The sequence below is a fragment of the Natator depressus genome, chromosome 5, assembly GCF_965152275.1.
Source record: "Natator depressus isolate rNatDep1 chromosome 5, rNatDep2.hap1, whole genome shotgun sequence".
Taxonomy (NCBI): Eukaryota; Metazoa; Chordata; order Testudines; family Cheloniidae; genus Natator; species Natator depressus.
In genome coordinates this window covers 17728258-17741638 of record NC_134238.1, presented here as the reverse complement: position 1 = coordinate 17741638, position 13381 = coordinate 17728258, and the positions used below count along the sequence as shown (strand labels likewise).

At 40.5% G+C, this 13381-nt stretch overlaps 1 protein-coding gene across 1 annotated transcript in view; it reads right to left on the bottom strand.

The window, feature by feature from the left end:
* The window catches only part of DCC (DCC netrin 1 receptor), a 954381-nt gene that overhangs the window by 302303 nt on the left and 638697 nt on the right, over positions 1-13381 (bottom strand). The window contains exon 8 of the mRNA XM_074952368.1: positions 6539-6695. Coding sequence (XP_074808469.1) covers positions 6539-6695 — 157 coding nt within the window. The remainder of the gene's footprint in view (positions 1-6538; positions 6696-13381) is intronic.

Here is a 13381-nt window from a genome sequence, read left to right as displayed (position 1 = left end):
CAAAAACAAAACAATGTAAAACTTTAGTGCCTACAAGTCCACTCAGTCCTACTTCTTCTTCAGCCAATCGCTAAGATGAACAAGTTTGTTTACATTTACGGGAGACACTGCTGCCTGCTTCTTATTTACAATGTCACCTGAAAGTGAGAATGGGTGTTTGCATGGCACTTTTGTGGCTGGCATTGCAAGGTATTTACATGCCAGATATGCTACACCATCGTATGCCCCTTCATGCTTGGGCCACCATTCCAGAGGACATCCTTCCATGCTGATGATGCTCGTTAAAAAAAGAATGCATTAATTACATTTGTGACTGAACTACTTGGGGGAGAATTGTATGTCTCCTGTTCTGTTTTTCCCGCATTTTGCCATATATTTCATATTATAGCTCTCTTGGATGATAACCCAGCACATGTTGTTCATTTTAAGAACACTTTCACAGCAGTTTGACAAAACACAAAGAAGGTACCAATGTGAGATTTCTAAAAACCCAAGGTTTAAGAATCTGAAGCGACTTCCAAAATCTGAGAGGGACAAAGTGTGGAGCATGCTTTTAGAAGTCTTAAAAGAGCAACACTCAGATGTAGAAACTACAGAACCCGAACAACCAAAAAAAGAAAATCAACTTTCTGCTGGTGGGGCCTCTGACTCAGATGATGAAAATGAAGATGTCCGTCCATTCTGCTTTGGATTATTATCGAGCAGAACCCATCAACATCATGGATGCATATCCTCTGGAATGGGGGTTCAAGCATGAAGGGACATATGAATCTTTAGTGCATCTGGCAAGTAAATATCTTGCGACACTGGCTACGACAGTGCCATGCAAATGCCTGTTCTCACTTTCAGGTGACATTGTAAACAAGAAGCTGGCAGCATTATCTCCTGCAAATTGTAACCAAACTTGTTTTTCTGAGCGATTGGCCGACGTAGGACTGAGTGGACTTCTAGGCTCTAAAGTTTTACATTGTTTTATTTTTGAAATCAGTTATTTTTTGTACATAATTTGACATGTTCAATGTTCATGATAAAGAGATTGCACTACAGTACTTGTACTAGGAGATTTGAAAAATACTATTACTTTTGTTTTTTAGAGTGCAAATATTTGTAGTAAAAATAATAATATAAAGTGAGCACTGTACACTTTGTATTCTGTGTTATAATTGAAATCAATATATTTGAAAAGGGAGAAAACATCCAAAAATATTTAAATAAACGATATTCTATTATTAACAGCACAATTAATCACGATTAATTTTATCAATCATGTGATTAATCACAATTAATGTTTTTAATTGCTTGAAAGCCCTAGTTTAAACTAAACCATAAAAGCCAGAATATACTTGTATAACGATATCCATTTAAATCTGCAACCTAGTTTACACTGAACAAAGCTTTCCCATGTAGACAACGCTTTAGCCTCCCAAGTGACTCTGGCACTGTTGAAAATTTTACCATTATTTTTAAAAGTGTGACATGATATTTTCATGATATTTTAATGGAGAAGATAAACATTAGCACCCACTAACAGATGTTTATCATTACTTTTCGTCATCTGTTCCTTTGAATCATGTTTATTTTTCCTTTAAATATGTCAGCAGATAGTTTGAAAGCATGATGTCTTTTAAACGAAAGCATTTTCTCATGCAGATATTCTTTTGGATGCAGGTGTGTTCTGTGGTCTTTATTTATTTATTTCCTAATAGATTTAGGTTTGTTTTATCATACTTATAAGAATAAAAAACCCTGCCCTTTACCTGTAAGTGCTTTCCTTATCAGCAAGCAAAACCATTTCAGTGTTTGATCCCCTGAAGCAAGCCTACCCAAGTGCGAAGATTAAAAAGCAGGCCATCAAAAACACACCAAAGGTGAGGGTATATGATAAATGCTTCACTTCCAAAGGGGTTTCTCTTTAGAAGTGTTGAGTCAGGGAGCCCTCTTGTTCAAATTGCAGCCCCATACTACACAAACTTCTCCCTCTCTTTCCCCTTTAGATGTTTTTGGTGTCTGGTAAGGAAAGACATTCTTGAAAAGAGTCCAGCTTGTTTTCAGCAATTCACTGTTCCTATTAGCTCAAGTTCAAAGACTTGCCTGGCTCTTTGGCATCCAATAACAGCATGTAATACAAGAAAGCTGATGGGGAAAATTTAAAATTCACTTATTGGAAAGCTGGATTAGCAATAAGGCAATAGCTTCAACCTAGCAAGTGTACGATCTGAGGAGACTTGGTTCTCAATCTGCTTTTCAAACCTGTGAGATGGATGTCACCCAGTAGTTACTGTACAACTAAAGGTTTCAGAGTAGCAGCCGTGTTAGTCTGTATTCCAAAAAGAAAAGGAGTACTTGTGGCACCTTAGAGACTAACCAAGTTAGTCTCTAAGGTGCCACAAGTACTCCTTTTCTTTGTACAACTAAAGATTGGCTCTAAAGAAGTTTGAGGTATGGACTTATACACATCCCTAGCATTACTGGTACTGTCAATCGTCACACAAAATTACTGTTATTCTCAAACTGGGAAGAGCTTCTTACTCTCGAGTTACAGTAATTTGCCTGACAATTTCTTTGCATGCCTGAGGTTAATGTCAGATCCACTATTTTTGTAAGGAGAAAAATAGCTCTTCTGTAAAAATAACATATAAACAATAAATGACTCAGTAGTCTATGCAAGTGCTTAAAGGAAAACTACCTTCATTTGGTTCAGCCTCACAGGCTGAAAGTTCAGAAGACCAGAGGCAGTTCTCGCCATGGCTAAACTGTGAAATTTATTTTTTAAGAAAGTTTTTAATTACAATTGGCATCTTTAAGCTAAGCGCTGGAGGCTGCCATCTTGCTAAAAAGATTTTTTTTTAAATTTTGGAAGCATGAAAACCCTCTGCAAGGGAGTGTTAACAACTTCCATACCTGGGTTAGGGCTAGAGTCTGACACCCTCACATTGAATAGTGCCTTACCCTCTGTGAGAGTGTTACTGAAATTAAATGGAAGAAAATATTCAACCAGTGTAAGGGAATTGGAGGCCCTTACTACACAGATACAGATATAGATATGGATATATCTTGGAATCTTAAAAAAATAACAGTAGTTTTATATAAATATTTCATATTTAAATACTGAAGTATTCTTTTCAATGTTAAGCTGCTACTGGCCATTGTTGAAAACAGGATACTGGGCTAGATGGACCACTGGTCTGATTCAGTATGGCATTAAAGCAGATGAGAAATAATTGTAATAATGCTTTGCATTGTTACCATCCCTTCCATCCTCAAATCCCAAAGCATTTTATAACATCAGTTCTGAAAGTTCCCATGTGCAGTATGGGTGGTATTATTATCCCTAGTTTATAGTTGAGGAAATTGAAGCACAGATGTTAACATCCATATTTTCAAGAATGTCCATTTATTTGAGAGCATCAATTGTTCGGTGCCCAAACTGAGATAGCTAATGGATAATGCAACGATTTTGTCACAGGTATTTTTAGTAAAAGTCACGGAGAAGTCACGGGCAATAAACAAAAATTCACAGCCATGACCTATCTCATGACTTATATTATAAATACCCCTGACTAAATCGGAGGTGCCTGGGGGCCGCTGCTGTGAGGAGCAGCAGCTGCTCTGGCTGCCCCAGGGACCGCTGCATGCTGCGGGGATGCCAAAGTGGCTGGCTGCAGAGCTGCGCCAGTAACGGATGGTGTGGCAGGCTCTGTGGCCACCAGAGCAGCTGACCCGGAGCCAGCTGCTTGGGCGGTCCTGGGGTCAGCCACACTGGCCACTGCACAAGTCACGGAGTTCGCGGAAAGTCATGGAATCCGTGATAGACACGGGGCCCTACTGATGGATTGATTGTGTAACATGCTGAGCATCCGCTGATCTAAATTGGATTTTAAGAACAGTCAGCTCCTCACACAGTGGTTAGCATGTTCTAGCTATCTTAGTTACTTATATATCCCAAATTTCTGTAGTATCTAAGAATACCTTAGAATCTTTAATTGATAGGCCTGTAAATTAATCTTATTTAACGCAAGCAATTAATGCGAAACAAATTGCGACTATTTTTTTAAATCTAGTGAATCAATCACAGTTTTAATTGCACTGTTAAACAATAATAGAATACCAATTTAAATTTATTATACATATTTTTACCTAACTGCACTCAAAAACAAAGCAATGTAAAACTTAAGAGTCTACAAGTCTACTCAGTCCTACTTCTTGTTCAGCCAATCGCTAAGACAAACAAGTTTGGTTATATTTATGGGAGATACTGCTGCCTGCTTCTTATTTACAATGTCACTGAAAGTGAGAACAAGTGTTTGCATGGCACTGTTGTAGCCAGCATTGCAAGGTATTTACGTGCCAGATATGCTAAACATTTGTATACACATTCATGCTTTCACCTGTACGCTCTAAAGGTTTTACTAATAATAATTCTAAATTTGTAAGTTGCACTTTCACAATAAAGAGATTACACCACAGTTCTTGTATGAGGTAAATTGAAAAATATTATTTTATCTTTTTTACAGTGCAAATATTTGTAATAAAAATAATAATATAAAGTGAGCACTGTACAATTTGTATTCTGTGCTGTAACTGAAATCAATGTATTTGAAAATGTAGAAAAACATCTAAAATATGGCTAATTTAAATTGGTATTCTATTCTTAACAGTGCAATTAAAACTGTGATTAATCACAATTTTTTTAATCGTGCAATTAATTGTGATTATATTTGTAATCGTTTGACAGCCCTATCCATATATTATCTTCACAACACAAGGTCACAGAGAAGTCTGTGGCAGACCCATGAATAAAACCCAACAACCCTGGCTCCTAGGGCTGTATTTTCAACAGAAGCCCATCATTCCTCTTCACCTTTATAGACACTCCACAGGGCTCCCACAAATGACATCATGTTTCAGGAAGTTGTGCTGTGGGCACTGTGTACTTGCAGGGTATTCTGCTGAGCAAAATGGGTGCAGTTTTCCATTAAAGAGAATGGTTTGACTCTTGCTGTAAGAATTTCTGTAATAATTGTAGGTTTCTGTTTGTTCTGAGAAGCGCATAGCACTATTTTTCTTAAAAATCCCAACATTATTGTAGCATCATCAAATAAAACATATAATGCTAGAGATCAAGGGCCAAACCCTGCAGTTTTTTGCACATGCTAATCTCCAAAAGGGGAGTTTCTCCTTTGGTAAGACTGTATTGATTATTAGTAGTATTAAAGTAGCGCCTCTGAGCCCTAGATATGGATCAGGACCACATTGTGCTAAGCACTGCACAAACACAGAACACAAACACAGTCCCTGCTCCAAGGGGTTTACACTATAAGTGTAAGATAAGAGATAACTAACTGATGGTTACAGACAGACAGGAGAATACAAGTAAACAATGAGAGAATGGGACTGGGCCCTTCATAGCTAAGCACATACTTCACTGTGGATAAGGCATAGTTCCCAAAAAAACCCAAGGCTAAACCTAAAAATCTCTCTTTGCAGATGCTACTCCACCTCATAAAATGAGATCAAAATGTGGGAAAAGGTTTTTGGGGAAAATGACTATACAAAATGGTCCTGGGGTGCCAAGTATATTAGTTCTCAATGATTCCATTGCAAATTCATTTACTTCTCAAATCAATATAGGTTTCATTCTAATTCACCCTCAGAATCTGTGTTCTTTCTGGCTCCTACAAGAATACCATTAACCATCACACAGTTGAGGTGTATTACAAGTGCAGTTAAGGTGAAAGTGACGTTTAATAGACAATGATGTGAAGGAAGGGAAAATCCATCTTAACTCTCAGATCTCAGGCTGATTTTGCCCATTAGAAAAACTAAACTAAACTAAAAGCATCTTTTTCACATGTACCCTGAGCACATTAGACAGGGAATCATGTGAGCAACAAACAAGACCCCCACAACATCTTTATTACAGAATAGCTTTTCAATGTACAATTATAAATACTTATGAAACTGAGGCATAGCATAGTGCAATCTCCAAAACACAACTCTGCTATTAACAGCTCAGTTCTCACCTGTAATACCTGTACCACTCTTGCACCCATTCTTGTTACTCCATTTTACACCATTGCTGAATTAGACATTGGTTTTTTGCTGGAGCTATCCTCCTTTATCAATTAAGGAAAGCTCACCAAATTTACTTTCATTTGTGATTTTAACAGAATTTGAACCTGTTTCTCCAGAGGGAAATGAAAAGTAAATGTGCTAATCTACTAGCCATATATTAGACAAGAAATTAGGATGATAAAGTTGTTGCAAGTAAATTGGGATTGCATAAGCTACAATCAATATACTACCCTCCTAGCCAGAAAGGTGCTCTGTTATCAAGGTACTAAGCATGGTATATGAACTTAGATAAATTACAGTAGACAATCTCAGTCTTCATACTGGCTATTATTGTGAAGTATTGTATCCAAAACCATAAGAATAATTTGTGAGACACTAATAAAAACCTTGCGCAGCTTTAGGACCATGAACACCCTGATAACAGTAGTGGGCTGCTTAAGTCATCTTAGTCATTTTCACCTACCTGTTGATGCTTTCCCTGGAGAAGTAGACAGTGTATGCCAGGATATTCCCTTTAGTTTCTGCAGGTGGGCGCCAACTGAGACGGACAAATCGACTGGAGACCAAAACAGGGACCACATCTCGGGGAGCAGAGGGGAGGACACTGGAACTTGGGATAGCTGAAGGGGAAGGAGAGGAATCAATCAGAGAGGTTGGTGGAACAGGGGATTCAGGGCTGGTGGGAAGCAGTGTAGTTGGCATAACTGATGTGTTACAAAACAAAGGGCCAATGTGAAATGGAAGTGTGTGAATAAAATGAATGGGAGGGGAAAAAAAGAGAAAACTGACAGTAAAACCACACTTTAAAATACAACATTCTGTGCAAGCAATAATCCACAAAGTTCAACAGCAACAAACATATATTAGATGAGCTACTGTCCTGCTAATGTTCAGAGCTTCTCTCTTACATGTATGATCACAAAAACTCATAAAAATTGCATTGCTCACACAGAAATCTTTAGTTATCTGACAAACAAAAATTTTTTAGCAACTCTTAAAAATCCATTTTCTACAAGAACCAACCTTATTGGACTGGGAAAGGCAGAAACTAAGAACTCTTCTATGAATTACTTAGTGGATGATTGCATCCAAGTTCAATACAATAAAAAGCAGAATGGAAACTCAGATTTCAGTTTTAATATTGGTACATCTGAGCATCTGTTTTTGAGTTAAAAAAAAAAAAAGTCAAACACACCAGGTGCATAAACAGTAAAACGAGTAAATGGATAGGTCAGGGTTTCAGGTTGTGAAATTTACAAAAGTATTTGTGTGTGTTGAACACTAAATGTTTGTCTTATAAGTTGTGGTTCCAGCTACATATAGTTTTAGCATGCAAACTCCATAACCAGCATCCACAATCATCTTTCTTCCTTTGTGACCTAATGTGAAATCCAATGCTTAATCTCACAGGCCGGTTGCTGTTACCACGGTCACAACTTCCTGAACTGTTGTCATGGAGAACCACAGCCACTCAAAGAATACCAGCATATTCTTATAACTTTTTGAATGATCCGTGTTTCTGGTTGTCATAAATATAAAGGGAAGGGTAAACCCCTTTAAAATCCCTCCTGGCCAGAGGAAAACTCCTCTCACCTGTAAAGGGTTAAGAAGCTAAAGGTAACCTCGCTGGCACCTGACCAAAATGACCAATGAGGAGACAAAATACTTCCAAAAGCTAGAAGGAGGGAGAGAAACAAAGGGTCTGTGGGTCTGTCTAGATGCTGCTTTTGTCGGGGATAGACCAGGAATGGAGTCTTAGAACTTTTAGTAAGTAATCTAGCTAGGTATGTGTTAGATTATGATTTCTTTAAATGGCTGAGAAAAGAATTGTGCTGAATAGAATAACTATTTCTGTCTGTATATCTTTTTTGTAACTTAAGGTTTTGCCTAGAGGGATTCTCTATGTTTTGAATCTAATTACCCTGTAAGGTATCTACCATCCTGATTTTACAGAGGGGATTTCTTTACTTCTATTTACTCCTATTTCTATTAAAAGTCTTCTTGTAAGAAAACTGAATGCTTTTTCATTGTTCTCAGATCCAAGGGTTTGGGTCTGTGGTCACCTATGCAAATTGGTGAGGCTTTTTACCAAACCTTGTCCAGGAAGTGGGGTGCAAGGTTTGGGGAAGTATTTTGGGGGGAAAGACGTTTCCAAACAGCTCTTCCCCAGTAACCAGTATTTGTTTGGTGGTGGTAGCGGCCAATCCAAGGACAAAGGGTGGAATATTTTGTACCTTGGGGAACTTTTTGACCTAAGCTGGTAAAGATAAGCTTAGGAGGTTTTCATGCAGGTCCCCACATCTGTACCCTAGCGTTCAGAGTGGGGAAGGAACCTTGACACTGGTCAAGTGTCCAAAAGGTGTGGGTGGGGCCCAAAGGGAGTGATTGTTTATGGAGGATGCAAGCTTAGTGGGGAAGTCCCCCTGGTGGGATGTGCTAGGGGTGGAGTTTTCCTCTGCGCATTTATTATTGGTTTTGGTTTTGTTGTGTTGTTATTTTAAATACTATCAAATGCCCACAGAGTAGCAGACAGGCACCTTTGATATGTTTTATAAACTTCAATGAGAAAAAAAAAAAGCTGGCTCACCGTAGTATAGTACAAAATAAGCAGACCAGGAGCCTGACATAAGCCACTTAAAGAAACAGAATGCATCATTTAAAACCAGAAATTTGCCACTGATGGTGCACCTAAAGAAATTACTTTTTTCATAACTGTTCAGCTTTATTGGCCATGAAGCAATAAGCCCTATGGCTGTCCGCAACCTTTTTTTATTTTTTGGTGTGTGCTGTGAACAGTGTTATAGACATTAACTTACACTGGGCTGGTTAACAGTTCGTGAACTGTGTTATCTAAATCGCATATAAAGGATGGCTTGATGTGTTCATAAAAATGCAAAAAAAAAAAAAGTAATTTGCATTGAATATTAGATCAACCAATGAACTTATTTGCATGTCCTCATCCTCAAATTCTGGAACCCTTGCTATTAACGAGATGTCCAAAATATGGCCACATCTTTTGACTATTTTCATGAGAAGAAATACTCCTTTCTATTAAATACAATACTCAGTATGGTGGAGTCCATTAAAAAGTAGTAATGCTTGAAGGATAATTGTCCTCAGTGGAAGAATTGTGAGACCCGTGGAATTTCTTTATGATATTCCTCATGCACTATCTGGTGGAAAAGAAAGGCCATAGTCTTGACAGCTCTTGACACCTGGGGCTGATTAACTATTATTATTTTATTATTTGTTCTGTGGTAGTTGTATTTCCTAGAAGTCCCAGTCCTGAACAGGGCTGATTTGTGCTAGGAGCTGTACAAATGCACAACAACAAGTGAAATTCTCCACTCACATCTTACAGCGGTGCAACTCCATTTGTTGCAATGGAATGACAGCTGATTTGCAATACTAAGATAGATTCTGACTTTTGGTCTAATTTGTATATCAACACCAATGCCACACGCCTTAATCAGGCCTATTAATGAATGCTAGACTGCATAAGTACATTATGGAAGCACCAAGAACCTTTGCTATGTTTTTAGTTGAATGATAAGATAGAAATGTTATTAAGTTGACAGATTTTGTAAGATCAACCCCAACTTTGAGTAGGGTAATGAAAGTTCCGAGGGGAAACACATCAAGGTTGGGAGCTGGAGGGTCTACCCACTCCTTATTGCTTTCAGTAAATACTGTAGTGTTTGAAATATGCATTTTCTGCTAACTCCAGTAAAATCTATTTCACTTTTATGTTTGTTAGCAGCGAATAGTAAACATGTATTTATCCTTATAATATAGAAATAACCTGTTAACTTGCCATTTATCTCAACAAGTAATATCCTAAAATCCTTTAAAGTTTCATATGAATATACTGGATGAAGTCACTTGCGTCTGATCAGGGATGAATTTGTCCCATTTGTTCCCACTCTGTAAACAGTGGACATTTCTCTACTGTCTTGGCACCTAGAGTAATCATTTACTCCTATGTAAAGTGAGTGTAAAACACGACAGTTCTGAGTCACTTTGCACAGGCATAAATTACTACACAAGATTCAGTGGAGACCATGGCAGCGGATGAACATAGGGCCACATTGTCAAAAGAGCTCAGTTCCCATTTAGGCACCTAAATAAACAGGCCAGATTATTAATCTGGCTGAGCTCTTTTGAAACTCTGGCCCCAGTTGTGAGAACTGAACTCCTCTGAAAATTCTGGCCATAGGATCCATCCCTGCAGGACAAAAGTCCTGTGGGAAATGGGAGGTGTGTCAGAGTTAGGTGCACAGGCAGCTTTGACACAGGAAGTTCTTATGAATAGGGCATAGGCAGAACCATCTGTATATCACCAAACTATTTTATAGAAATTAAGGGCAACATTTTCTCTGATCTACCCTTTCCATTTGATCGTGCCGCACCTTTAAGCAGGGAAGATGTTGTCCGGCTGGCTGAGGGAAAGGGAACGGGGCTTTATGGGTGTGGAGGGGAGAGAACGTCAGAAGGTGTTGCAAAAGGGGGGAATGGGTCAGCATGGCCATGCTGACTCCTCCCCTGGAACCGGAAGGGTTGAAAGGGGACAAGCCCAGACAGGAAAAGCAAGGACAGGGAGGTGAGGGTGGGGGAGGATTCAAACACTGCGAAGCACAGATGGAGTGGGATTGTGGAGGTCAGTGGTAAGCCAGAGGTAGGATTCTCGCAAGAATGGTGGAAGGCTGGCCCCACAGCCTGGTGCTGGTGGGGTGCTGGTGGGGCTCAGGGTGCCGTGTTTGATTACCAATGGCAGCCCCCTAGGCAATAAGTATCAATTGTGGGGGGCTTGGTGGAGTGTGGGGTCCGTGCACTATTTGTCCCTCTGAGGATTTACATCGGGGAGATGGGGATGGACCTAGTGGGGTATTAAATGGGCCAGGGTAAGAATTGGGAGACTTGTCTGGGGGGCACACCCTTGCAGGGAGGCTCATGGATTGCACAGCTGCTACAAGCTAGCTTGCAGTTGTTGCAACGGCTTCTGGCATCCACAGGTGAGTGGTCTGGCCAGGGTGATAATGGATGCACAGAGAGGGCACGAGTTGGGGAGAGAGGCAATAGGAAGGTGGGGCAGACCCCTGCACTGGTGGGGGAGCCCTCAATGGGGAGGAGGAGGAGAGATCCCCCAAAACCTTTCAGCTCTACCCCTGTCAAGGACGGTAACTACATGGGATGGAGTTGCAGTCCCAGTGCTAGTTGGGAGGTAACAGGGCAATGAGGGACAGTCAGTCCCGATATGGTTATGCTTGGGTGGCTGACCTGATGGGAGTCCACCCTCTCAGTACCACTAGAGAGGGTGGGGGGAATTTGTGGCTATATTATCACTGTTGCACAGGGAGGTGTCGGCGGATTGTAAACAGGGAGTGAACAAGCAGAACAGAGAGATGCCCAAGCAGCTGAGAGTACCTAGACTGTGGGAAAATTGGAGAGGCTCTTCTATGCAGGTGTTACAGCAGAGCTTTACCCAGAGAGAAGCCCAGCTTTGTTTAAATATATGGATATAATCAGGTGGGCATACAATACATTCAAGGGCATGTCGTTTCATTATGATGAGCAGTTTAGATTGAGGGCGGCAACCCAAACATCAGACACTGTGGTTGGAATGGATGATGCCGCGGGGGCCTGATGCCCACACAGATAGTGGCCTGTTCATTCCACAGCAGGACTGGCAGGGGCCAGAGTCACGTAAGGTTATTTCCTGGGTGTTTAATGATAGCGATTGTCAAAGGGCATCCTCAACAGTCTTGAATCGCCTCTCTGCTATTACATTCACCAGTAGGCTAAACGGTTATCCAGATCCTTGTAGCGGTTTCTTAGTTTCATAGAATCATAGAATATCAGGGTTGGAAGGGACCTCTGGAGGTCATCTAGTCCAACCCCCTGCTCAAAGCAGGACCAATCCCCTGCTTTGAAAGTTTGAAAGTTTCTGGCGGGGTGGTTGCATACCAATGACCCCAGGGAGGATTCACATCGTCCCACCACAGTTAACATACTTAGGGATCTTGTGCAGATCCTTGGCACCATATGTCGTAGTGGACCAGAGGCAGCCTTGTTCAGGGCAGCATTCTTGATAGCGTTTTTTTTGTTGGTGCTTTCAGTGAGCTAGTACCTGGGTAATGTAGGGACTCCATGGGAAGGGCGTTGGAACTGCATGATGTACACTGGCAGGGGCAAGCAGTGCTACTAAACTTGTGAAAGAAATACTGGATCAAGGAGGTCAGGGTGAATCTATTATCCTGTGGGAGGGTGGTGAGCCTGGGGTCTGCCCCATGGAGGCTTTGAGGGCCTACATGGCAATACGACTGGGGAAGGAGATGGGTGTACGGTGACAGGAGTCCCCTCACAACGTATCCATTTGTTATGGTGTTGAGACAGGGACTGATGAGGTTGGGGCTGCCAGCCCAGAAATTTGGTTCCCATTCATTCAGAATCGTGGCAGCAACAAGAGCAGCACAACTGGGTATGAAGGTCAGAGGCGATTCAGGCAATGGAGTGTTGGCATTCAGACGCGTACGGAATGTATGTGAGACCCCAGGTGGTAAATCGGCATTGATTTGTTGTAATCTCATTCCAGATGTTGGAAGACCGGCCATGCAGATAGTGGTGTGGATCTGCAGGTACAGTCTTGTCTTTTTTGGGTGCATAGGCAGGCATCCAAGTTGCTGCGGGTTCGCAGCTGGGGTTCGGCAGGGAAACTATCCTGATTAGAACATTAGGGCCACATTGTCAAGAGAGCTCAGCCAGATTAACTTCTTTTTTCTATGGTCTCTACTAGTTCCAGCTCATCAACATGTGTGGAATTTATTTTTTGATGTACTATATATGATGTTCCTTTAACACATCTTGGCATGTGTTTACGAAATTAAAAATAAAGTATTTGCAAACTATCCCCAAGGGCAAAGCTCCTTCCATCCTAAACCATCATGGCACACAGTCAAAAGCCAGATGTCATGTACAGTTGAGTTTTACTGAATATAAACTTAATTCCCTCCAATCACATAATCTATATGCCCTCATATAGGCCTTGAGCCTGCAAACACTTTGGTTTATGCATAAAATTACATACATGAGTAATTCTCTTGACTTCAATGGGACTGCTCACATGAGTAAACTTAAACATGAACAAAAATGTTCGCAGGATCAAATCGTTATTATTTATTTATTTATTTTATTTTATTTTGATTTTTATTCAATGTGCTCCAACTGCATGCAAACCAACAATAACAACTTTAACAAAACAAAGAACTCCCCTCACCCCAACAGCCTAGCAACTGTTATAAATACAGTG